This window comes from Saccoglossus kowalevskii, chromosome 6 (genome assembly GCF_978046115.1).
Source record: "Saccoglossus kowalevskii chromosome 6, keSacKowa6.1, whole genome shotgun sequence".
Taxonomy (NCBI): Eukaryota; Metazoa; Hemichordata; class Enteropneusta; family Harrimaniidae; genus Saccoglossus; species Saccoglossus kowalevskii.
In genome coordinates this window covers 36,806,671-36,832,546 of record NC_140646.1, presented here as the reverse complement: position 1 = coordinate 36,832,546, position 25,876 = coordinate 36,806,671, and the positions used below count along the sequence as shown (strand labels likewise).

Sequence of the window (25,876 nt, the reverse complement as noted above, 5' to 3'; positions counted from 1 at the left end):
ATTTCGACAAAAAACAGTTATTTTTTTCCCTAAAAGCTGTTGATTTACAATTTTCAAAAGGTAAACTGAGGGTCGGGGAAGTATCTAAACCTTTCACGGCTGCCAATAAGTCATGTCGAAGAATAGTTTGCTCGTTCACATCCCATTCATGATAGACTCAATGAACACAATTATTCGGAAAAGTAAAACGATGTTCAATGACCAGGTTTCACGATTTGACAATCACATTTTTGCCGTTTAGAAAAAATACTACTCAAAAGAAATATAAATTATTTCAGTATTGCAACATCGGGGTTCATCCCAAGTAAATAATAGAATAGAAAAGGTGTGAACTATGCTATGTGCGTTCACCCGCCATGCACTCTGAAATTAATGGCTTATGCAAGTTTTCTTGTGAAAGTTTGAACCAAACTACCGTACCAATCATGATTTTTATGCAATGAAATACACTTTTTACATGCATATTTTAATAAATGTCGTCAACGCCCGGTAAAAACACCCTGGGGGTATGCGGGGATGCCCTTAACTTGTTAAATGTCTAAAAACAGAGGGTGGGCTTATACTCGGGGAGGGGCTTATACTCGGAGAGGGGCTTATACTCAGGGAGGGGCTTATACTCGGGGAGGGGCTTATACTCGGGGAGGGGCTTATACTCGGGGAGGGGCTTATACTCAGGGAGGGGCTTATACTCGGAGAATTACGGTATAAGCAAACCCCAAACTGTGTGGGATTGAAAAGTAACTTATTTGTAAGAAGAAAATATAAAATTCTATGTAAAAATACTGGCGTAAACAGGCAGTGTAGTGATATTTTAGCCAGAAATCAGCTAGTAGTAGTGCATTGTAGGTCAGACGACACAATAATAATAATTTTATTAACACTTACACATTCCCCGGAGGGATTGGCAATGGTTACAAAAGTTTAAAAAGGAATAAAAGGTTACAAAACAGAAAATAGATAATAAAAAAAAACAAAAAAAACAATCTAAGCTAATACATTACAGATAATAGCTAGTATAAAATTATGATACTACGATAGATAGAAAACAAAATGCAAAACTCAAATAGTGAGAGAAGGTTGTCACTGGGGTTGCTGTCTTATTTCAAAACACTTCTTTAGGTACACTGTAGCCTCACTATAACGAACTCATTGGGGGGACATAGAATTAGTTTGTTATAGTGAAATGTTCACTATAATGAAGTACATAATACATTGGGTTTGTTGTGAGCAGGAGACACGCTATGTGTTCATTATATCAGGAAGTTCATTATAACAGTGTTCATTATACTGAGGTTACAGTGTACCTTGCTACGGGGAGTGTTAGGCCACTGTTGTTTAGCAAGGCTATGAATTGAGTCTTTAGTGGCAAATTTTTAAAGTTTTGGATTTTGGTTTTGGTCACAATGATGGTGACTGGTATGTGATTCCATTCAAAATACTCACATATTTATTACTAGGTATGGGAGCTATCAAACTTGTTGTCAATGAACAACTCTGGGTTGTTTTTAACTGCATGATGCAGCCATGCAGGGCTCGAAATTAACAGTAGCCCAAGATGCACAACCTACCAATTTTTTGTCCTAGGACAACTAAAAAATTACCAATAGCGTAAGTTACAAATGACGTCACAATCAATGATGTCATTGCATAATATTCATGAGGCTATTTACCCGGATGTCACTCGGACAAACAAACCAAAAATATGGCGGCTTCGCAAGCGTTTATACGTATTGCCTTAACTGAAGACGATGTACCAGGAGCAAAACTTTTGCATTCCGACATACTTGAAAATTCCGTGTACAGGTTGAGACGATGGTTGGAATGTCGTGGATTGAAGATTTCCGGCAAAAAACAGGATCTGGTTAATCGGTAAGTAAAAATTTTCGTGAGCGTCTGACGTTACCACTGGCAACCGTGCCTCATAACGTAAATATTACTTTGACGTGCATGAAGTGGTGTCGCACTGTCAGCGATCGACGTAATTCATATTTGAAAGTTTTTAATTAGAATCATTTGTCGTTTAGTCGTCTGTCGAATGATGCTTCGTTTATATTGAAAAATTGTATGTGAGCGAAATGAAACTGCTACCGCGAGTTGCGAAAAAAAATATCGTACGATCACGACGGTCGGAACACTTTCACTGACTTGCATGATAATATTGCACGAATGACTGATCGGAAATTAATATTGAGGCCTCTATGATTCACATATTCGTCAAAGTTTGTGTTTCCCCCAGTTTTACTTGCAGAGGCGAAGTGACCATGGTTAGATCGTTGCAGATTTCGAACTTCCTGTCAGGGTGCTAATGTGGCCTTTTACGACGGCTGACAAGTGTGAAATGTCCTATTAAATGCGTCATTGTTTCGTGTCTTTATGGTGTTTATAGTGTCTGTCCCTTATTAAAAGATTATTATGAAGTTCTGGAAAGTCTCAATTTTAAAAATAAGCTTAAGTATTCGGGGATGCTGTGCTGTGATTTGTTTGTTTGGGAGAGGGTGTGTGTAAAATTGTATATTTTATTTTTAATTCTGATTGCTCTATATTCCAGTCAAAATTCCCTGAATTTAAGCAACTATTAACTCAAAAAAATAATTTGAATTGTCAACATTTAATAATTTGTACGATGAATGTTACAGAAAATGATTATTACACACAATAATTTGCATATTATTTTTACCAGTCTTGAGCACAGTAAATATACATGTATTCTAATTTATTTCTGAATTTATGTACTTTTAACAGAATAAACAAATGTATCGAAGCAAAAAAAGGCAGTGAAATTAGTATAACAGTGGATAACGGGAAATGGTATGAAATCAAATGCAGGGAGACAATGCAATCGATACCAGCAAGGGACAAAGGGCCACCACTTTTGCCCATCAATGGATGGAAGCCATTTCCTAGTCAGCACATCCCAGGATGTTTTAACAAAGGACACATCTATTATCACTTAGTGGAGTCAGCACAATTTGTGGAGAATGGTATGACATCAGCTATTGAATATGACTGCCAGACATCCAAGCCAATGCGACGAGGTCAACAGTTTTTCAGAAGTGGTAATGTCCAGGATATGAAGGACTGTAAGAGAGATGGTAATTACCATATAAAGGCAAAAGTCCTAGCGTCAATGACATCTGTCATGTATGCCGTCACCATCACTATTTCTAGCGAATCTGGTTTTGTGCAGGATGCCAGCTGTAATTGCAAAGCATCAGCTATGGGTCGCTGTAGCCATGTATCAGCCCTGTTGTATGCTTTGCTTGATTATACCAACAACCATGGCTATGCTCCTCCATCCAGCACAAGCCAGACTTGCAACTGGAACAAAGGCAGACAGAAAAAAAGAAATCCAAAACGTGTAACTGAAGCTAACTACCCATCCAAAGCAAAGAGAAATGTTAGTGATGTTTCAAATTTTGACCCTCGCCCACCATCAATGCAGAATTCTAGACTAAACTCTCAGGACATTAACAAATTTGTAACATTACTGCAATCTGCAAACCAAAAGACACAGTCAGTTTCCATGTGGCAGACTCTATTATTTATTACATATGAGAACTATGAACTTGATGATACACGTATGGACATATTAAGGAAAAAGAGGACACAGATACTGGAAAACTTGTCAGTACCATCTCATCAGCCATACATGTTGGTAAAGCAGCAAGGTACTGATGAATGGTTCTCCCAGAGATTGTTTCATATTACTGCGTCAAATTGCAGAGAGATTTACATGGCCAATTCTGATAAAAGAATAATGGATGTCCTCAGAAGAAAGCTATGGGAAAAATCCCCAACAACATTTGCCATGCAGTATGGAATTGGAAATGAAGATCAGGCCAGAACAGACTTCATCAAGCTGATGGAAGATACTGAATCAAATATGAAAGTCATACCGACTGGTATGTGGGTAAATCCACTTTTTCCAGAACTTGGATGTGATCCAGATGGATTAATATATCAGCCATCTCAACCTAGCAATAAATATGGTGTACTGGAAATAAAATGTCCAAAGGTGCTGGAAGATATTGACCCCAATAAAGCAAAGTCAAAGCTCTCTAAAGAAAAGTGGTCTTCATTATGCTTAAGAGAACATGATGATGGGGTGCTATCCCTGAAAACCTCGCACCAGTACTACTTTCAAATACAGATGCAGATGGGTGTGACCGGATTGTCTTTCGCTTACTTTGTTGTATGGTCTAAGAGGGGCATTTTCTATCAGCGAGTGACTTTTGATCATGAGCTATGGGGGAAACTAAAGCCCAGGTTACTACAATTTCATCACAGTTTCATCTGTCCAGAATATTTTGAAATGAGAATTCCACGAGACCTGGAACCAGTACATTTAGAGTAAACTTTATGTATGGACTGAATCTGTAGATTCTGGATTGATTGTTCGTTGCGGCAATGAAATTTGTTGTTTCTGAAAGGTCTGGACTAATTTTTATAAATATTTACAAGATTCAATGTTTTCACCATTTTTTATTTACAGTTTTATTATAAATATTTAAAAAAAAAATTATTTACAGTATTTGATAATTAAGGGATGGGTCAATTAAATTTGAATGAGTTGGGAGTATTTATTATGGCAAGGACAGTTTTGCAATATTGCTCAGCTATTACTGCTAAATTATTTTGTTGTAAATATGCAACATTACATTTACATTGCACCAACAGTAAAAACAACAAATACTTCAATTCAATATTGTGTCATTTTTTATTTACTAATTCTGTCATGACAAAGAAAACTTATTTATTCACTGAAAATAAAGGTACTGATAAATAAAATGCATTTCCCTTGACCTTTGTAGTGTTTTCATAAACACACGACAGATGCAAGTTTACACACAAATAATCTTGATCACAAAATCATATCCATTCCTAGTTTTTGTTTATTTCTTGGTAGTTTACAGATCATACAAAGTGAATTTCAAATCTAAAAAAAAATTGGGGGGTAGCCACACTCGTTTCCATGGAAGGTAAATTAGCTAACCAGTGGCTCTTGAAAATTCACAAGACAGCCAACAACAAAAAACATTTGAGAAACTACTGGAGCAAGCGACAATGGAATTGTCCTCTGAAATAATCTGTATTTCTTCAATCTCTCAATTGCCCTCTCGACATGAATTCTGACTTTGGCAATCTGTTTTGTTTCTGCCTCCTCCTGCACAGTAAACCTGTCACGCCCATGAAGAAAAGGAGGTATATTCAAGTCAGCCTTCTTATCAAACAGTACATCCCTAATTGTAAAGCCACGGTCAGCTAGAATAAGATCACCTGGTTCTAATTTGTCTAAAAACCCTGACTCAATTACTATGTTTCTATCTGACGCAGCACCTTCAAATAAATCTGACAGGTAAGTGACTGCCCCATTTGGAGCTATCCCAACTAAAGCTTTAAACGTTGGGTGAGATTTATAAGTACTATACAAATTGCCTTGTTGCTGAAAGTTGGTTGCTGTTTGGACAAAAATCTCTGTACAATCTATGATTGACCTGACATTTTTATACTTTTTGAAACACTTTGGCAAAGACTTCTTCAAAATATCTCGTGAAGGGAACATAGAATCTTTCAGTGTGCTGAATTGAAGAAACATGCACTGTACCCAAGTTATCACAGTACTAGAGACTTTGCCTTTACTAATTCCAAAACGATAAGCCAAATCTGAATGTAGCAATCCTAAACGAAGTCTAACTAAGGTTAAAAACAACTCGTTCATTGGTTCTAATTTCCGTTTTGGACCAGGTCGTTTTGACGGTGATTCCTCATCATGTTTCATTGGTCTGCTCCATAAAGACAATTTGTTTGTTGCTCGACCCAAAAAATCCCACAAACAAAGTAACTGCAACCAAGTAAGCCCAGTATAAAATTTACATTTCACATCATCATCACTGACATCTTCTACAGAGAAATGTTTCTTTTTACTGGAATTGTTTTTCTTACTTTTCAAGTCCATAAGTTCATTTTTTAAGCACAGATTCTCAATTTTGAGAGCAACAATATCAGCATCTTGACTGCGATCTGTCTGTGTTGATGCATCGTTCATTTCTGGTATTGATTGAATGCCTATTGAGTTAGTTGGAACAGAATGCTGCCATCGCACGTCACAAGCTATAATAAATACATAAATGAAATGAATTATTTTATGAAAATTTTCTGTTTAAAATGTATTATAATAGAAAAATAATTTACAAATCAGGAACATATTATTGAAACTCTTGCTCGAAAAAACATCAACTATTATCACTAATTATGGGAAACAAAATATCAGACATTCTAGGGGCATAATTAATTTGTGTAAGGGTAATGGGGAGATAGCTGGGAGATTAACTAAACATGCCATTAACTCAATACTGTGTTAAAATATGTCTGATCATTTATTTAATTAAATATGAAAAACATATTTCATTCAAAAAATCTCAGATTTTAATTTCCACATCTTAATTTTCAGTATTCTGACCCCATCAATTTTTCTTTGTACAACAAACAAAATATTGTTTGCCAAGTAAACTTTTAAGTGATGACATAAAAATACCTACATGCTGAAGTATCCGAAAACACAATCTCATTTTGAGCAAGATCAAGAAGTGTATCAGCCATCTCGTTGTCAATTCCATCTTCAACAACAGTCTTTCTTTTCCGTGGTGGTGCAGCCTGACGATCCGTGGGTGCCTTTCTCTTCTTCATTTGTTGGACCTATGCCAATATATGGAAAAATGTATAAGCACAACGAAAAACCGTAACGGATATTAAATAACATTTTAGAGGATTTTTCATACACGCAATATCTGCAAAACATAATCGTGGTTTCGCGGTGCGTTTAAGGATCCGTGCGTCTTTTTCAGGTCGGTCAGTATATTTATATTTTATTGGTCTGCAAATATACCAGTCGATCTGGCGTACGGAACCTGAAACGCTGCTAGCGAAAACAAGATGGCGGACGAAACTAGCGGTGGGGAAACATATGTGTATTTACCTGCGTCGAAGTGGCTGTGGCTGGAATGGGATCTGGATGTTCAGCTGTAGGCCCCTTTCCACCAATAAAATGCAGCGAACAAATATACGTGTCCTTGGTTATGTTGCTGACCGTAAAATTTTCGCGACGACATGCCCTTACCCATCTTAGGGACTTTTCCATTCCAAGGTGTGGTTTTGGAAACGGGATAAAATACACTCCTTTCATCGATTCTCTATATCCATACCGTGAATCAGAACGGCACAATCCATAACAACAATGTCGAGTAGCCACCATAGTAAAATTATATTGATATTGTGGAAGAAAAGCGATTAAAAATATCCACAGTAACAGGCGCACAGCTTTGGTTTGTTTGTCCGAATGTGTTTCAATTTGCCGCGCGTGCGTGGTAGCCAATTACGTCATTAGTTATTTTTAGCAAATTGACGCAATTGCAACCAACGCTATTGTAATCAGTGTGTGCTATTAGTGTCCAACACAAATTGAGCAATGTGACATTAATTTATTTGTGTTCACACTTTTTTGCATGGCTTTAAGTCCCTACTAAACTTGATGTGACTACCAACTCCTAAAATTGGCACCCCACTAGTTTAATTAATTTTATCAAGCCCTGCCATGTACAAAAAATCGATCTCCGTCTGCAAGCACAAGCCATGTACAATTTACACGTTGTTTAGTCAAATCCTAGCCTAGAAACCAGCCAGTCTGAGTACATCCAAGAATATTATTCGCAGATTTGTCACAGTTTCACGCCAAACCCGAAAAATACCGAACGAACGCATGTGCCATCGGGTTGTAACATGAAGTAATGGTTTTCATCAACATCTCAAACATGTGGCACGAAAGATTCTTTTCTATTCTATTCTATTCTATTCTATTCTATAAGTTTGCCCTGCGCATAGGGAACACAATAACGATGTGTGTCCGCCACAATGCAATCGACCGATTATTGTGACAACATTTACGCGATCATAGTTATCTTGTGTTTACTCACAGTAACAAGGTCAAGACAATTTCACAGGGACCGCCATTTTTGTACTTTCAAGTAAAGGATTGACAAAAAACAGTCACGTGGGCAGAGTCATGGGGCAAATATCGTTCCTTTCAAACAAATGTAATCTGTGAGGGCGCAGATCAGCGCTATGTCATACCCCGGGGTCATACCGCTCATATTAAAGTACAACTTTATGAAAATCTAATCGGGAATACGATTCAGTGATAATATTACTATTACTATTCCAACCCTTCAGGCCCACGCCATACTGCACTGGAACATTTTCTTCAGGAATGGAATATGTCCCTAATCTTCGAGTTATTAGTCCCTTTTTCAGACTTTGATTGTGATTCGACCCTTGACCCTGTATGAATATAACAGGTATATATGGTGATGATATATGATTATCTACTTCCAGTGCACTATTTGATGTCTGACGTCATGGAAAATAAATTTTAAAAGGGCAGTGGTCGTCTCGCTATGCCCTGTCGGATATGAGTCTCATAGCAACGTATACAACGCGTGTAAAACTGAAATACATTGTTTGTTTACATGGAATTCGAACACGCGCTACCCGACGAACACGACCCTTTAATACTAGTATATAGAAAAGTTTTAATCACATCTTTGTGTAAAAATGAAGTATTTATACCCTTAACATTATTATAAAAAATGTAGAATTTGTGCCTCTCTTTCTTTCTTTCTCTTTCTAGATTAGACAAAATGCAGAACAATTCATTCTAAACCACCAGAGAGGTTATTCGTACTTTGAATTGTACATGTTCCGTCCCTTTCACATAAACTGGTGCTGTAGAGGGTCAACCTAACAAGACCCTTTAGTTAAGTCATGATGTTTCGAATTACTGTAATTTAGAACTATTTTCATCAAGCCTATTTTTGATATTAGAGCATGGCTGCATCCAGTCTGGGATAATGTACCAGCGTTCATATTATACATGGTATCAATGTTGTATTCACCGTCCGTTTCCCTCCGAGGGCATGGAGTGATACGGTTTCTTAAATATTTATGAAATAAAACAATAATCTTTCAAACTTACTCTTCAAAAAACAATTTTGATGTTAGTCTAATTTAAAACAGTTTAATTACGTCTTTAAATAGTCCCGTGTGTGAGCACAAAACACTCGACCGAATGTAGCTGAAACAAGTTAGGGCGGCATCATTCAGTATAATCATAAAATGAAGTTTTATTTATTGTGTTCAAGTACAAACGCGTATTGGGAGACGAGCAGAATAGTGTCTTGTTTGTTATACAAATAAACACGGGTCCATAGTACGTATCTAAGTACAATGCATACCAACGTCGTTAGCAACGTAACAAACTACGGTGTGTACATAGGTCACGTGTTGAGCACATTGTAGGTACATTTGTACTTGTCACCGTGTAAGACACGGCTTTTGTGGGTATTCATGTTCACTGTGACAGGGGCTAACCAATATAATAAAAGTCACGGTCATGGCATATGCATATTTAAATGGATGTAACGCAATACAAAGCTACAACATGCTTTCAAATGATTAGAATTGTCACTTATAAAATTGTGAAAAGTAGAGAACAGTTCCTGGGATTTTATGCACATCTTTAAACATGGGACACATTTTGTCGGACTTTTTTGTAAAATTTCAGTTGTCTACGTCAGAAATTACAAAAAAAAAGCATTAATTTAAAAGCATTGCACTTGCTTGAAAAGCATGCCATGATGGGCGGGGTGAAATTCACAGTTTGTATAAATATAGGCATCGTATCAACCACTAATAAACGTATTTAACAATGGGTATGTCGCCATGCAATTGGTTATTGCTGTTCCACCACCACCCCGTAAATTATCGTCTGTCACTGATTGTGATCGAACGACTAGGAGCAGGTATTTCAAGAATAAACAAGACTTAGTCACGACGTGGCACGATATGGCGGAGTGATACTGATAGATGTGTTACCATCCTGTACAATCCATCGATTTACATACATTAGTACGCGTAATTATTCTATTCGTGTTACCAGAAACAACTCAACACTGTGACGTCACTTGTTCCATGAGGAACGTTCACACACATTCCACGATACGCAAGTTATTATACGACAATGCGTGAAACAACACCGGACTATTTTCTCCCACCTTAAGACAATAAGCGGATTGGCACAACGAGATCATGCCATTTACACAGATAAAATAAACAGTGTCGTGTCATCAACCTACATTCTGATTCTGACTGAAAATTGGACCACTGTGTTTTTTATTCTCTCCGTGAAACATTCCAGTCACCAACCTTCAATATGCGTGAAATTGTACATCTCCAGGCTGGTCAGTGTGGTAACCAAATCGGTGCCAAGGTAAGTCTGGTTTTCTGTTTTGTTTTAAAGTTTTAGATTATCTTTATCAACCGGTGTGTTAAACAGGTGCATAGAAAATAAAGACGAGGCTCTACGCTTGAACCGGGAAATCAATTTTCATACCCAAGTTTTTTTTAATGTTTTCAACAAACGTTCAGTAATTTGTTGCAATTGTTTTTATATCGTAGTTAGAATCATCACTGATAATCTTAAATTATTTATGTTTGGGGGCTATGGAAGTAACTTAGTTAGTACGCAATAAAACGTGTTCGTTTTAATATAATTACTACTTATTGAGCTTTAGATAACGTAGTAGAGTATATTATTATGCTGATCGATCCTGCTTTGTTTCTCTGGTGGGACGCGATTGTTTTGAAAAAGCGGCACGTTGCTACCCGTCGCCAATGCCACAGTTCACACGTGCGGAACGTTGCCGTAACGACGTACAAACATATTTGCATACACACAATTATCTGATAATTAAAGGTTACTCGGCTCGCATGGTTACATTCATCGTAAACGCAGTCAGGTGTCCATAGCAACGCTCATAACATAAACATCCAGGTAGAGCTGTTCGTAGAAAAAGCTGTTTTTTGAGAACAATGATTTTCCATGCAATTTTCTAAAGACGCAGGATAATTGTGTGCAATTACTTGAGGGTAAAAATTGAGGGGCATTGTAAAACTTCAGTGAGGGTGAAGTGCCGTCCTTGATTTTTACACGCGTTAATAATAACTTCGAACTTTTGGCGTGAATGTTAGTTTATGAAACCTAAATGAGAATGATCGGGGGGTAAAACAGTCAGAAATTTGAGGAGTGAAAACAAGCCCGACAGAACGCTATACAATTTTCTGTACAAAGGAAGCCTATATTTTCTGAACAGGAAAAAAACTTTGCCATCAAAAAGTTGGACATGTCCCGAGATTCCAAAAATATGGGAAGTGTGCAAACAAACCGGAGGGTTTTCAATGTTACCTCGCTAGTCTAAATTATTCAGTCAACATTGTTAAAGAATTGTAATATCATGAATGACAAATCTATTGTGTGACATGTTTAAAGAATACAATATTTAAAGGAGCACATTTTTTTTCATCCCTCAGGTTTACAAATAAAACAAATACATTACACCCTATTTATTATCAATTAACACCATTGCAAGATTTATCCTCACCGTAGTATTGTAATATTTTTGTTGTTTTCAACCAACAGTTTTGGGAAGTCATTTCTGATGAGCATGGAATTGACCCCACTGGTACCTACCACGGCGACTCTGATCTTCAGTTAGAAAGAATCAACGTGTACTACAATGAAGCAACTGGTGGCAAATACGTTCCACGTGCAGTCCTGGTTGATTTGGAACCAGGTACCATGGACTCGGTCCGATCTGGTCCTTTCGGACAAATTTTCAGACCAGACAACTTTGTATTCGGTAAGTTTTACCATCAGTGTGGATTAATTTATATATGCACCTCGACGATGTTATGCAATGTGGTAATGTTTTTGCCTTGTGAATATTAATATTTGTTACTAATATCCTTCTTGAAATTTTGTTTTCGGAATGATCGACTAAACAATGCAAATTTATTTCACAGGTCAGAGTGGTGCTGGTAACAACTGGGCCAAAGGTCACTACACAGAAGGTGCAGAGTTGGTAGATTCTGTATTAGATGTTGTCCGCAAAGAAGCAGAGAGTTGTGATTGCCTACAGGTAATGTGTAGTTTTAGTTTAGAGAAAATATCAATTTGCAGGAGTCGTCACGGTTTCTAAAGGCCATGTCTCCAAGCCAAGGGAACGTGTACTATACGTGACATGAGTTTTGAGCAAGTGTATAGTGAACTGTAATATTGTATTGTTATTGTATGTGCGTGTATATAATGCACAATGTGACACATAGACTAACTGTTTTATCCCTTTTCTATTGGCAGGGCTTTCAGTTGACTCACTCTCTTGGTGGCGGTACTGGTTCTGGTATGGGCACCCTACTCATCAGCAAAATCCGCGAAGAATACCCAGATCGCATAATGAACACATTCAGTGTTGTACCATCACCAAAAGTATCAGACACTGTTGTTGAACCATATAATGCAACCCTTTCAGTCCATCAGCTTGTTGAGAACACCGATGAAACCTACTGTATTGACAATGAAGCCCTCTACGATATCTGCTTCCGTACTTTGAAACTCACCACTCCTACTTATGGTGATTTGAACCATTTGGTGTCGGCAACCATGAGTGGTGTGACCACCTGTCTGCGATTCCCTGGCCAATTGAACGCTGATCTCCGCAAATTGGCTGTCAACATGGTACCATTCCCACGTCTCCATTTCTTCATGCCTGGTTTCGCTCCATTGACCAGTCGTGGTAGCCAGCAATACCGTGCACTCACTGTACCAGAGTTAACCCAACAAATGTTCGATGCCAAGAACATGATGGCTGCTTGTGACCCACGTCATGGTCGTTATCTCACAGTGGCTGCAATCTTCCGTGGACGTATGTCCATGAAAGAAGTTGACGAGCAGATGTTGAACGTCCAGAACAAGAACAGCAGCTACTTCGTTGAATGGATCCCCAACAACGTAAAGACCGCCGTCTGTGACATCCCACCCCGTGGTCTCAAGATGTCTGGTACCTTCATTGGTAACAGCACTGCCATCCAAGAGCTCTTTAAGCGTGTATCTGAGCAGTTCACCGCTATGTTCCGTCGTAAGGCTTTCTTGCATTGGTACACTGGTGAAGGTATGGATGAGATGGAATTCACTGAAGCCGAATCCAACATGAATGACTTGGTGTCTGAATACCAACAATACCAGGATGCAACAGCTGAAGAAGAGGGTGAATTTGATGAGGAGGAAGGTGAAGATGAAGAAGCTGCATAAATAATGGATATGCATTCTCCTGCACCATCATTTCTACTTGGATAACTTTGTTACGATTCTCAAATAAAAATAAAACAGTTGTCTGCAATATATACATTATAGGTTAATTGTCAACCACTTGGTTCATTTAGACAAGTGTGAATTAAAGTGCCTTATTTTAGTGACAATTTCTGTAATTCTTGTTTGGAAGCGTGTGGCATGTATTGTATGTTTGGGCGTATATATTGATAACTTGAAATATTGGTAATTGGTAAATAATATTTTTATAATTTATTCGAAACAGCTGACGTCGCTCCCAATTACGATTGTCAATAATTACAATATTTCCAGTTATATACCGGTATAGTTGGAAAATAGAAGAAAGTCACGTTACTGTATATAGGCTATACAGTTCCGTGACTTTCTTCTATTTTCCAGGCCGATGGGTGAACGAGATAAAGTGACATATTCTACTTGTTACATCTCCCTTTCAAGAGTACATCACCCAAGCTGATGGATATGGCCAACATATTTGAGATGCCTGCACTACCTCACTATTGTGAACATGTAGTGTATATATTTTGACCAATTTCCAGAAAAAATCATCCAGAAGAGGGCTTGTATAACTACGTGTGTGCGAGGGGGCACAGCAATGTTGTAAATGTTAGGCTAAGTTATTGGATGGAACCTTTCGCTTCTGGTTTTCGAGCGGGAGTGCTCCGCAACCTGTTCAAAACTGGACCCAAAAAGAATCGACGTTGAGGGCATTCGCCTCAAATTTGCGTTTTCGCCAAAAATGACTCATTTTTTTAAAAATTGGGATCAGATTGGCTCGACAGTGAACATGCGAGGGGGAAAAACGGTGGTGCCTACTCGTATACTTAAAGAATAGGAGTGCCTGGACTGCTTTTTAGTAGCCCTGGTCGCTGTTATCCCCCTAACGTTGAGGGCTGATTTGACTGATTACAGCTCAGTCGTCAAGCCACAACTATAAACAAATTCGTGCTTTATTCAAGCTTTAATACCTCTGTTGATGAAGGCAAGTTTATGTTCAGACATCCATCCCAATTTGAATGTGTTAATAATTCGGGCTGTGTTGGTGGGTTCAGAGAAGGTGATCGACATCTAAAACCGCCGCACACGCCGATTCGTGTTTATTTCCATCACACTCTTACCTTATTTGTTTGGGGTTGAACCTGGTATCTCTACAGTATAATTGTTATCTGTCAAGCGAGTAGAAGTCCCTACACTCTACGTTCCTTTCACAACACAAGTATGATACGTGTTTATCCTCTATAGAGGAGGATAGAGGATTCTCTGTATAAAACTGTGGCGGTTTACTTGAAACCACGGTTACTCTTTTTTAGTAACCGTGTTGAAACTAAGGAGACTAAGTAAACGTTCATCTTCCGAGTAAACCACTTGGTCACATGACCAAGAGTGGATTAACTTTTATACTCAAATGTCAATCGTTAATTTGGCATATCCCGCTCAATTTGATTTTTGAAGTAATTTTAGTTGGTTGTCGGGGTTACACATGCTCGAGACCATAAATACACATGCCGTACACATGCTTTGTAATGTTGAAAGGCGGCGGTCGTCGTGCCGGTCCTGTTCGATATGCGGACTCATAGCGACGTAAACAACGCGTGCAAAATACATTGTTTATTTACGATCACCGCGCTTTAATGCGCGGATAGCAAACTCTAACTGTGCAGTCCCTCGTTTATCTATCATTGTTTGTTGACCGACGACTCCAGATCAAAACAATATTGAAGTAAATGTTCTGCATTCACCAAAAAACGTGCATGAAAGCGTAACCCTATAAGAAATGTTTATTGTCGTTGCTGTTTTTTTTTTGCTCGTTTTTCTTATATTCTTCAATATTTCTGGAAATGAACCCCAATTTTTGAGCCAACAAACCAAATTTTAGTCAGTTTTCAGTTTTTACTCAACAAATGTGGCTAATTTTGTCTCCCAATTGTATCACCAATTTCGTTAACCGGACGTTACAGACGTGCTCGACGATTATTGCAAAGGTCACCCCCTGAGTCAATGAATCTATTACTACGTTATTTATTTTAGAATTATATATATTTGGTTTCACGTGATAGTTGGTCAAGCATTATCATACAGCATTACGAAGAGGAAATCCACGGCGTGGGTCAGTGTGTACCACTGACCACTCGTGTCAATGAATTAATTTATTAGTGCACCGAGGTCTAGGGTAGGTCAGTATGGCTTGTGGGTAAGAATAGAAAGTTAGTGGGCCGAGGTCTAGTGTAGGTCAGTATGGCTTGTGGGTAAGAATAGAAAGTTAGTGGGCCGAGGTCTAGGGTAGGTCAGTGTGGCTTGTGGGTAAGAATAGAAAGTTAATGGGCTGAGGTCTAGGGTAGGTCAGTATGGCTTGTGGGTAGGAATAGAAAGTTAGTGGGCCGAGGTCTAGGGTAGGTCAGTGTGGCTTGTGGGTAAGAATAGAAAGTTAGTGGTCCGAGGTCTAGGGTAGGTCAGTGTGGCTTGTGGGTAGGAATAGAAAGTTAGTGGTTCGAGGTCTAGGGTAGGTCAGTGTGGCTTGTGGGTAGGAATAGAAAGTTAGTTGGCCGAGGTCTAGGGTAGGTCAGTATGGCTTGTGGATAAAAATAGAAAGTTAGTGGGCCGAGGTCTAGGGTAGGTCAGTATGGCTTGTGGGTAAGTATAGAAAGTTAGTGGGCCGAGGTCTAGGGTAGGTCAGTATGGCTTGTGGGTAAGAATAGAAAGTTAGTGGGCCGAGGTCTAGGGTAGGTCAGTATGGCTTGTGGGTAAGAATAGAAAGTTAGTGGGCCGAGGTCTAGGGTAGGTCAGTATGGCTTGTGGGTAAGAATAGAAAGTTAGTGGGCCGAGTTCTAGTGTAGGTCAGTATGGCTTGTTGGTAAGAATAGAAAGTCAGTGGGACGAGGTCTAGGGTAGGTCAGTATGGCTTGTGGTTAAGAATAGAAAGTTAGTGGGCTGAGGTCTAGGGTAGGTCAGTCAGTATGGCTTGTGGGTAAGACTAGAAAGTTAGTGGGCCGAGGTCTAGGGTAGGTCAGTATGGCTTGTGAGTAAGACTAGAAAGTTAGTGGTCCGAGGTCTAGTGTAGGTCCGTATGGCTTGTGGGTAAGAATAGAAAGTTAGTGGGCCGAGGTCTAGGGTGGGTCAGTATGGCTTGTGGGTAAGAATGGAAAATGGATACCGATGTGATAATTTAGAGTTATGAAGCTTTTTTTTATTATTGAGATAAAATTTTCGCGTATAGGGAGGATCGTTACCTAAATGTGAAAACAAAGTGTGTAACCTATTGTAGCAAGTTATCAATATATAGTAAGCAAATAACACCGAATAAACGGCAAGGTAAAGACTATGTCTAATTATAGTAAATACGTACTGCGTGCGTGACTCGAACCGGCGCTCGCGTACGGCACCTAATCGCCTAGCTTCACGCCACTACACGTCTTCCCCTCGGCCACCGGGCATCCCCCAAAAAGGATGCTTAATAACCAAGCTTATTACGTGCAGAGAACATGAAACCCGTCCACGCGATACGCGCCACACAGCATGGCCAGAATGCGGCAAAGGCCTTCAAATCTGGCTGTAGTAGGATGGTGAAAGTAATGGTACAGCATTGTAACAGTGAATAAGTACTGAGAAATAATTTTAAACTCATAGTTGCTGTCGACATAGGAAGTAAAGTAAGCAAATAACACCGAATAAACGGCAAGGTAAAGACTATGTCACTAGTGGCGTGAAGCTAGGCGATTAGGTGCCGTACGCGAGCGCCGGTTCGAGTCACGCACGCAGTACGTATTTACTATAATTAGACATAGTCTTTACCTTACCGTTTATTCGGTGTTATTTGCTTACTTTACTTCCTATGTCGACAGCAACTATGAGTTTATCAATATATAGCACTACTTCCGCTCTTATCAGTGCCTGGAATTGCTGTAATAAATGAATTGATGTTAAAAACATAACACGTTGTTATGTACCGGTACTTATTTTTGATAGCGCATACTATAGTGCATACTGGCAGTTAATTTCATAATTCAGCATTTGTTTTCTTGTTAATAAATTCCCTGATCCTGAAAGCATTGATTAGACACTACATTAGTCGTGTTTGCTTGTCTAGTTACATAGATATAGGAGGAAACGGGATTTCCGTAATGGCGGCCGCTAATTTGCATATTTATAAAGATTGTGTAAATCTAATCCCATTTGATATGTTATGATAATGTTCCCCGACCTTGAAAACATGGGTAGAGTCATTTTATTTGTCATATTCGATTATCTGACTACAGAAATACTGCAAAAATTTTGAAATTTGGTGGCCATTTTTTTTTATAACGCCCAACACTGGGATATTTGGGAATTGTATGCACTTTTTTTTAATTCAAATAAATAGTAAATCGATTTAACTCAACTGTGCTCACATACACGTATTGCAAATAACATGTTCGATCAAAGTTAAGGTAGTTGAGATGGAGGCCATTACAGCAATATATCGTACAGAAAAATAAACTTATTAAACATGAATAATCAATAGTCGCAAATTCGTTTTTTTTGTTTGTTTATTATTTATTCAGTTACTGGTGAATGGCTGAATTCAGCATGGAGCTCATCATATCACACACACAATAATGACAGACTCATTTTCACGTACAAAGTATCCTATTTTATTCATATTAGGGCCGAAATATTAGACACTTGGGTGGACAAAAACATATTTGTTTTCCTTCACTTCTATTTCCATGACAACTTTGTTGTAATTGCTTTCCACTGCATGAAATTGTGTCTTGATTTTTTTCTTTTTTCTGTCCATTTTCTGCCATTTTTTCCGTCGTCAACAGAGATTTTAATGGTCCACCCATACGCCTAACATAATCACATTTCTACAAGTATCATATTTTAAGATGCACTATTATTTCTATTTTATCATTTTGGTCTATAATGTGTTTGCGAATCATCTAAGTAGAAACGATAGTGCAAGAGAATACATTTATACATTAGAAATGAATGCACTGTTAATTACGTCGGTATCGAATTTATGCAGCTTCTTGTTCATCACCTTCCTCCTCATCGAATTCACCCTCTTCCTCAGCTGTTGCATCCTGGTATTGTTGGTATTCAGATACCAAGTCATTCATGTTGGATTCGGCTTCAGTGAATTCCATCTCATCCATACCTTCACCAGTGTACCAATGCAGGAAAGCCTTACGACGGAACATAGCGGTGAACTGCTCAGATACACGCTTGAACAGTTCTTGGATGGCCGTACTGTTGCCGACGAAAGTGGCAGACATCTTGAGACCACGGGGTGGGATGTCACAGACGGCGGTCTTTACGTTGTTGGGGATCCATTCAACGAAGTAGCTGCTGTTCTTGTTCTGGACGTTCAACATCTGCTCGTCAACTTCTTTCATTGACATACGTCCACGGAAGATTGCAGCCACTGTGAGATAACGACCATGACGTGGGTCACAAGCAGCCATCATATTCTTGGCATCGAACATTTGTTGGGTTAACTCTGGTACAGTGAGTGCACGGTATTGCTGGCTACCACGACTGGTCAATGGAGAAAAACCAGGCATGAAGAAATGGAGACGTGGGAATGGTACCATGTTGACAGCCAATTTACGGAGATCGGCGTTTAATTGGCCAGGGAATCGCAGACAGGTGGTCACACCACTCATGGTTGCCGACACTAAATGGTTCAAGTCACCGTAAGTGGGCGTGGTCAGTTTCAATGTACGGAAGCAGATATCGTAGAGGGCTTCATTGTCAATACAGTAGGTTTCATCAGTGTTCTCAACAAGCTGATGGACTGAAAGGGTTGCATTATATGGTTCAACAACAGTGTCTGATACTTTTGGTGATGGTACAACACTGAACGTGTTCATGATGCGATCTGGGTATTCTTCACGGATTTTGCTGATGAGAAGTGTGCCCATACCAGAACCAGTACCGCCACCAAGAGAGTGAGTCAACTGAAAGCCCTGCCAATAGAAAAGGAATAAAATATACAGTTCAGTATACACTTGCTCAAAACTGCCAAAGGAAAGGAGAACTGGTATGTTCCGGAAGGCCACTTTCAGATATTTCAAAAGGTGTAGGCCCTCATACAGCTCGTGGAACACAAGGTAAAAATATGATATATCACTCGATAAAACACGATAGCAAATAGCAAAACAATCGTTTTTTTCGAGTTTAAAGTTAAAATAACATGCAAGTTATTTTTAAGACCAATATTCTATTGTTTATATTTATCTATATTTTGGGCCATGTGGTTTTTATTACAATACGGACGTCATGTGCACGATAGACAAAATGTCTCTGAAATAAAATTACACATTACCTGTAGGCAATCACAACTCTCTGCTTCTTTGCGGACAACATCTAAAACGGAATCTACCAACTCTGCACCTTCTGTGTAGTGACCTTTGGCCCAGTTGTTACCAGCACCACTCTGACCTGTGAAATAAATAATGTATCAATGAATTCAATCAAAATAGAATGTCTTTGACATCTTAAATCTTTCATGTGTCAATTGAAGTTTGTGGTGTTAGTATGATTATCGATTAGAGTGGTTTTGCAGTTCTTGCTGGTTGTATGATGGTCAATACAAGACATTCATGTCTTTCTTTACTATCTATGGCGAACACTTGTATGGCAAATGCTAGAAACTGAAGCCAGTTTATTTAAGCATTTTTGAACAGCATCTTTAATTGAATCATGCAACTAAGGCATGTGTTTATGTATTACTTGATGTGGGATGTATGTGTAAAGTTTGAGTGTGAGGCCAAAGCATAATAGAGACACGGCCCTAGAATAACATCTAATTGAAAATAATTTGGGGGGAAATTATATGGCTGCCATCTTCATTGCTTGATTTAGCTAAAGTTACACACTGTCCACGAGCGTAGACCTACGCATATGGGCGACTGATACATCGGGACAAACTTACCGAATACAAAGTTGTCTGGTCTGAAAATCTGTCCGAAAGGACCGGATCGGACGGAGTCCATGGTACCTGGTTCCAAATCCACCAGAACTGCACGTGGAACGTATTTTCCACCGGTTGCTTCATTGTAATACACATTGATTCTTTCTAACTGAAGATCAGAGTCTCCATGGTAGGTACCAGTGGGGTCAATTCCATGTTCATCAGAAATGACTTCCCAAAACTGTTGGTTGGAAATAAAAAAAATACGTGGTTTAATTTGATAAAATGGGGGGGGGGGTCATCTTATAATGTGCTTAACTAATTTAAAATAGTGTAAGAATGAATACAACGCAACTGTACAATCAATATTAAATAGTGCGCCATCGTCAATTCACAAGAAGTTCAGAGAAAAGAGACAAAGAAAAACACTTGACAAAACAAAAACGTCAACAATCAAATAAACCCTTCAACTGAGCCTCTCCAAAGGCAAACATTATGCAAAAGTACCCATTTGAGTAGCATTCCACTGAAATTCAGATTTTGTAATTAGCTATAATTATTCATGTAATTAAAACAATATAAGAAAAAAATGTTTTCCTTGTCGCTACCTTAACTAAAGTCATAAGCAACAAATAAAATATGAAAATTAAAAATTAAATGATTTTCTTATCGTGGCCAAGGCACAAAAATCACCTTTGTGCAGCAATTAGATGTTAGGGTAGTCGCCGCGTTGTTAGGGTCCGGCGTCTCTGTTTACGGTGATTGTAACCATGGAGCTAAATATAACCAAACACAAATAGAATGACGCGCATACAGTAAGTTATGCACAATATAATATTTAATCTGTTTGATGGTGAAAACAAAATATACAATTTTTATACGAGCAACGGGCCAGTCAACCTAATTTCATGATTTTCTCTCACAGCTGTCACTTGAGTTTTTAGTATATTTTCCGCTCATTTTCATAAATCTCGCGTCTTATTGATCAGTGGTTAGTCGTATGGGATCGATAAAATATATATTTTGAAAAATAAACAATTATGGAAATCATCAACTCCTGAACAGCGGAAATTCACTACTAGGAGCTTTTATTTTTAGTTTCAAAATCTATTTCATGATTCCAAAACAAGAGATAAGTCTGCTGTGCAATCTAAAACGCCAAGCTATTCGTGCTCCGTACAGACCATTGTTGTGTACATTTGATGCCAATCACATTTAAAACCAAGCAGAAAATTATACTTACCTTGGCACCAATTTGGTTACCACATTGACCAGCCTGGAGATGTACAATTTCACGCATATTGAAGGTTAGAAGCGGGAATGTTTCTCGAGAGAGAATAAAATGCACTGTGGTCCAATTTCAGTCAGAATCGGAATGTGGATTGAAAGCACTACACTGTGTGCTTAATGCGCATGAACTGTGTGAACCCAGTGTACCAATCCGCCTATTGTTCGAAGTGTTACATTTCTTTTGTTAATAGCCAATTCTGAATTTAACAGTTAAAAGATATTTTGCGAAACAAAAAACCTGTCGTTATGCACTATTTTCACGCACATTATTTTCGCATAGCAACGTTATCTGTTACAATTGGGTCACGTACTCAATGATCATAGAGGTAGGACATATCACTCCGCCATGTCATGACTCAGGTATTTTTATTCTTGTATAAAGGTGCGGTTGTCCGAGTTGACCCCTAAAAGCAACTAGTTGTTAACTAACACTTAGACGGTGTCGGCTGTGAAGGATTGTTACAGACGGTTCTATCCACCGTTTCGTCCAGATTTGAAAACTTTTGCCATGAAGCTCTTCATGTACCACCTGACCCCAAATGATATCTTTCATATGCGTATTCTCGAAAACACACATGAACAGTAAGTCAGTTGAAAGATTTGTCTTTGGCGTGAGGGAAAGTTGGTTAGCGTTTTGGAAGGAGGTGGCAACGATTGGGGGGATCGTGACGTGGCTCGCCAGGACCAATCACAAACAAGGATAGACGATGAATTTTCGGATTAACACCTCTGTTTTCTCCCGCGCCATGGAGGTATATACCTCTATGCCCACGGTGATAAAAAGAATCTTTTGTTTTTTAACTGACTTCCTGTTCCGGTCCGTCTTTGAGACCGAGGTTAAAACAAGACCGCGCGACACAGTCGTATTGACAGTGCAGTATATGTTAATAATTGGCTGACCCAGTTTGTTTCAACATGTACAGTACTTGGTATAGTGTAATATCGGCACGTACCGAGCTTCACGGTCTCGACTCTCTATTGGCTGACCCTGTCCTTGGCATAGTGTAATCTCGGCACGTACCGGGACCGAGATCGATTTTTTTCGGCACGTGTCGAATGGGCCCGACGTTCCTGTCAAGTAATGTGAACGCCACTTCTACCTGATGACTACTAGTACAACTGAAACAGGGTATTATTACCCAGGATTTGAAACAAAACAATAATGAAATGTTGCCTGTCAAAAAAAGTTGACAAGCTGACAAGTGGTTGGCTAATACACTCAATTGAACTTGAAATACCTAATACATTGCACGAGTTGTTTTTATATCAAAGACATGATAACCATTTTTTTGTCATTCTTGAACATTCTGTTACTATTAACAGAATAGATAAAACCATGAAATATGTATCACTATGGTTTATAGTTCCATGATAAAACCTTGTTATTAATTCCCAGTCGCCGCTCCATGGAGATAAAAGTGTAACGAATCATAGCTAATGACGCCCAGGTCGATTTTTCTTATATTTTCTAGAATTTGTTGGCGTAATTTCAATTGATGTATTGGCAGTAGGTAATTTTAGCTATGATTCTCGAAGTTATGCCTATGATGACGTCATTCAGTTTTCGACAACACATGATTTCAAATAAACGTCGAAAATCAAAATCCTATTTTTATATTGGGACGTTTCATTTAATTGACGGGCTGAAATATGAATTGTGATTTCTTACCGACAATTCATCAGTTGAAATTAAAATGTCAGATTCTAGAAGATATTCGAAATTCACTGACCGTCATTAGCAACGTGCCAGTAGCGTCTACATTGTTTTGTGTTTGTTACGTTTGATGTGTACTTATGTAAAAAAATCTTCATACATTGTCTCAAAATATAAAAACGTACCAGAAAACAACTCAGACCCCTCCCCCTCATTATTGTGACTAATATTTTCGAGACAGACAATGAAACGTATCACTGTTCTATGGTTTCGATGGTTCCCGGCGTCCCTTACGAATGGCAAGTAGGACACAGGAACGAGTCGTCGCCATATTGTTCAACTGGGCCGAAATTCCGGCCGGAAGTCACATGACTAAGTGACGTAATTTGAAACACTTTCCAAGTTTCGTTCATGTATTCTGCCTGCTTAGACTTACATATTTGAGATGTTTCTGGCATTTCTCGCTGTTTCTGTGCAAAATACTTTCGAAAGTAAAAGGAAAACCCTGAACGGCCACGAGCGTAAGCAAGGGAAATAGAACAAGCAACGAGAAAGTGATGGACCAATCAGGATGCCGGATTCGTTGCTAGTTACCGGCCTCTCGTGGCTTGATGGCACTTAAGGTGGGAACCAGCCAATTCTATATTGTACATCGCAGGTCATCCTAGAGGTCATCATGTAAACGAAGCGTCGGAACATTACTAACTGGAAACATTGTTGATTCTTCTTGCCTTTGCCCCCCCCTTACCCTATCATTATTATTGCTGGGCTCGTGGGGTCTGACTCTATGTGAAAATGACTAATAATAACCCGCTAATAAAAAGAACGTTCTCAAATTGAAAATTGGATCGAGATTTTCGTAGTTCAATTTAAAATCAATTGTTGAAATTTAAATGTCGCCATCATAGGCATAACTTCGAAAATCACAGCTAAACTTGAAATTACGATTGCTTTAATGCCAATTGAAATTACGCCAAAAACCGAAATGTTAAGATTCCAGAAAATATTATAAATTTATTTGGCCGCCATTAGCCAAGAATCCCAGTATCATCCATGCTCATGATGATATAGCGACTGGGTCGGATTGTATCAGGCATAGAGGACGTGCTAGCACGTCGACACGTCGGTGATAACGAGAAAACTCGGTCTGCTGACTCGAAAGTTGGTTCTGCCACCCACTCTGAAAAACACATTGTGAGAATGTAAAATCATAAGAAAATAGTTAGATCAGTTATATACATATCGCAATTAACTCGAATACATTCTTTTCCCCAATCGTAATTACTCACAACAGTTACCATTGTTGCATACAAATGGCTAAATATACCACCAAATCACCATCTCCGATTGAATTCTCGGCAACCTAATACCATAATTTGCCATGAAACACATTGAATTGCTCGTGTGCTATAGGCAGGTAAACTTTGTTGTAAGGTCTCCGTGTCTTGTCGACAAAACTTGTCCAAAAACTTGTTGCACTAAATTTCTATATTCATTTATTAATAATGAGATGTTAAGGTGACCGACTCGGAGATACGATATAAAAAAAAAACAACTTCATAACAGCAAATAAAACAAAACAAAACAAAGGGTCACAGAATAAACAAAAATAAACATTAAAAATATACAATATAGGAAAAATAAAACAAATGGAGCCTATAATTACACTGCATTTTCATCAGTGGGTACTACATTTTTTTAAAACTTTCAGGTGACATATAAGTGAGCAATCGGCAGGATACGATTATAACTAAAGTATAAATAAAATATATAAATATAATACTGAATTGGTTATTTTGTTCGAATCTTGAAAAACAGGAATACGATGCCACCTAAAACTCAATATGCATAGAAAAATGGCTGCCAGTTGGCTATTCCGACAAAAATTATACGGACATCAACAACCCAATCCCGAATGACGTCAGTACAAAGTTCGAATGCCCAGGCATGCACGAGAAACAGATGTTTAATGACATCTTAAATGTTGATTTTTGCTTTGCTTGGATAAAACATGAAAAACAAACTTTGCATATGGATACTGTGTTGAGGTCTAACAGAACCCACAAGACAAGTTCCCGTTTTTAGGCTACCTATGTACGAATGTGACCGACGAAAACTATATCGTGTCTGATACATTTTGTTATAATTATTTCAAAAATGCTTTAACATTATGTTCTATGGAATTGTGGAACAGTGATTTTTCTATTGATACAAAACAACTTCGCAACACATTGAATCAGAAGTTAACGCATTTGTTATAGCACAATGACATGTTTAACTTTCCCACGTATTTGAAATGCTTTTTTCGAATAAAATATTAACTTATTCCAGCATTGGAATAGTAAAGTACATGTCATTTTTAGTTCTATTGCGTAAGCTATGGAATATGGGATTGATGAAAGCTTGTTTATATAGCCCAAATTGCACTCTAAATGAAGGATGCAACTTGTATAGGAAAACCTGTCTCTAACTTCAGCAACTGCCAAGGACATCGTGTTAGCCGGCACCCTTATTCTGTTTCGGGTCACAACCATCGCAAATCAATTATAGTCATGGCAACAACACGGCCCACATAGTGCCTGTCAACCAATCAGGATGCTTCATTGCAGGACTTCATGTACACTCAGACTCAGTCTAACTTTCTATCAAAAAAATTACTTAATGCGTGTCTAGATGGGTGATAAAACAATATACACATTTTACGTTTATAGCATCCAACACCGGGATATTCATACATGCATTTAAAAAAAAATCGATTTCAACCAATTGGGCTCACTCACACGTAATGGAATTATAGTAGTTG

General features: G+C 38.5%; 3 protein-coding genes across 3 annotated transcripts; 1 reads left to right on the top strand and 2 right to left on the bottom strand.

Moving 5' to 3' along the window:
* Positions 1 to 4,698: 4,698 nt before the first annotated feature.
* On the bottom strand, positions 4,699 to 7,351 carry LOC100367476 (uncharacterized). Its single transcript, XM_085500487.1, has 3 exons — positions 6,977 to 7,351; positions 6,540 to 6,696; positions 4,699 to 6,111 (listed from the first exon to the last, which is right to left on the bottom strand). Exons 1-3 carry the CDS (start codon positions 7,250 to 7,252, stop codon positions 4,985 to 4,987), a joined length of 1,560 nt encoding a protein of 519 aa, XP_085356613.1. The 5' UTR covers positions 7,253 to 7,351; the 3' UTR covers positions 4,699 to 4,984.
* A 2,809-nt stretch (positions 7,352 to 10,160) lies between these two features.
* LOC100367715 (tubulin, beta 2C-like) lies at positions 10,161 to 13,365 on the top strand. The gene is given in 4 exon segments (NM_001184885.1): positions 10,161 to 10,321; positions 11,531 to 11,750; positions 11,914 to 12,029; positions 12,248 to 13,365. Coding segments are annotated over 4 exon segments (1,344 nt in total). The 5' UTR covers positions 10,161 to 10,264; the 3' UTR covers positions 13,199 to 13,365.
* A 4,473-nt stretch (positions 13,366 to 17,838) lies between these two features.
* On the bottom strand, positions 17,839 to 21,517 carry LOC100378826 (tubulin beta chain-like). Its single transcript, XM_085500485.1, has 4 exons — positions 21,373 to 21,517; positions 20,151 to 20,370; positions 19,542 to 19,657; positions 17,839 to 19,182 (listed from the first exon to the last, which is right to left on the bottom strand). The coding sequence occupies exons 1-4, from the start codon at positions 21,427 to 21,429 to the stop codon at positions 18,232 to 18,234; spliced, it is 1,344 nt and encodes a 447-aa protein (XP_085356611.1). The 5' UTR covers positions 21,430 to 21,517; the 3' UTR covers positions 17,839 to 18,231.
* Between the last annotated feature and the right edge of the window lie 4,359 nt (positions 21,518 to 25,876).

Coding starts and splice junctions, on each gene's coding strand:
- LOC100367476 (XM_085500487.1), bottom strand. CDS start 7,252: ATGGTGGCTACTCGACATTGTTGTTATGGATTGTGCCGTTCTGATTCA. Junction 6,697..6,976: donor CCACAGCCACTTCGACGCAG/GTAAATACACAT, acceptor ATATTGGCATAG/GTCCAACAAATGAAGAAGAG. Junction 6,112..6,539: donor GTTTTCGGATACTTCAGCAT/GTAGGTATTTTT, acceptor TATTTATTATAG/CTTGTGACGTGCGATGGCAG.
- LOC100378826 (XM_085500485.1), bottom strand. CDS start 21,429: ATGCGTGAAATTGTACATCTCCAGGCTGGTCAATGTGGTAACCAAATT. Junction 20,371..21,372: donor GTAACCAAATTGGTGCCAAG/GTAAGTATAATT, acceptor TCCAACCAACAG/TTTTGGGAAGTCATTTCTGA. Junction 19,183..19,541: donor AGAGTTGTGATTGCCTACAG/GTAATGTGTAAT, acceptor TTCTATTGGCAG/GGCTTTCAGTTGACTCACTC.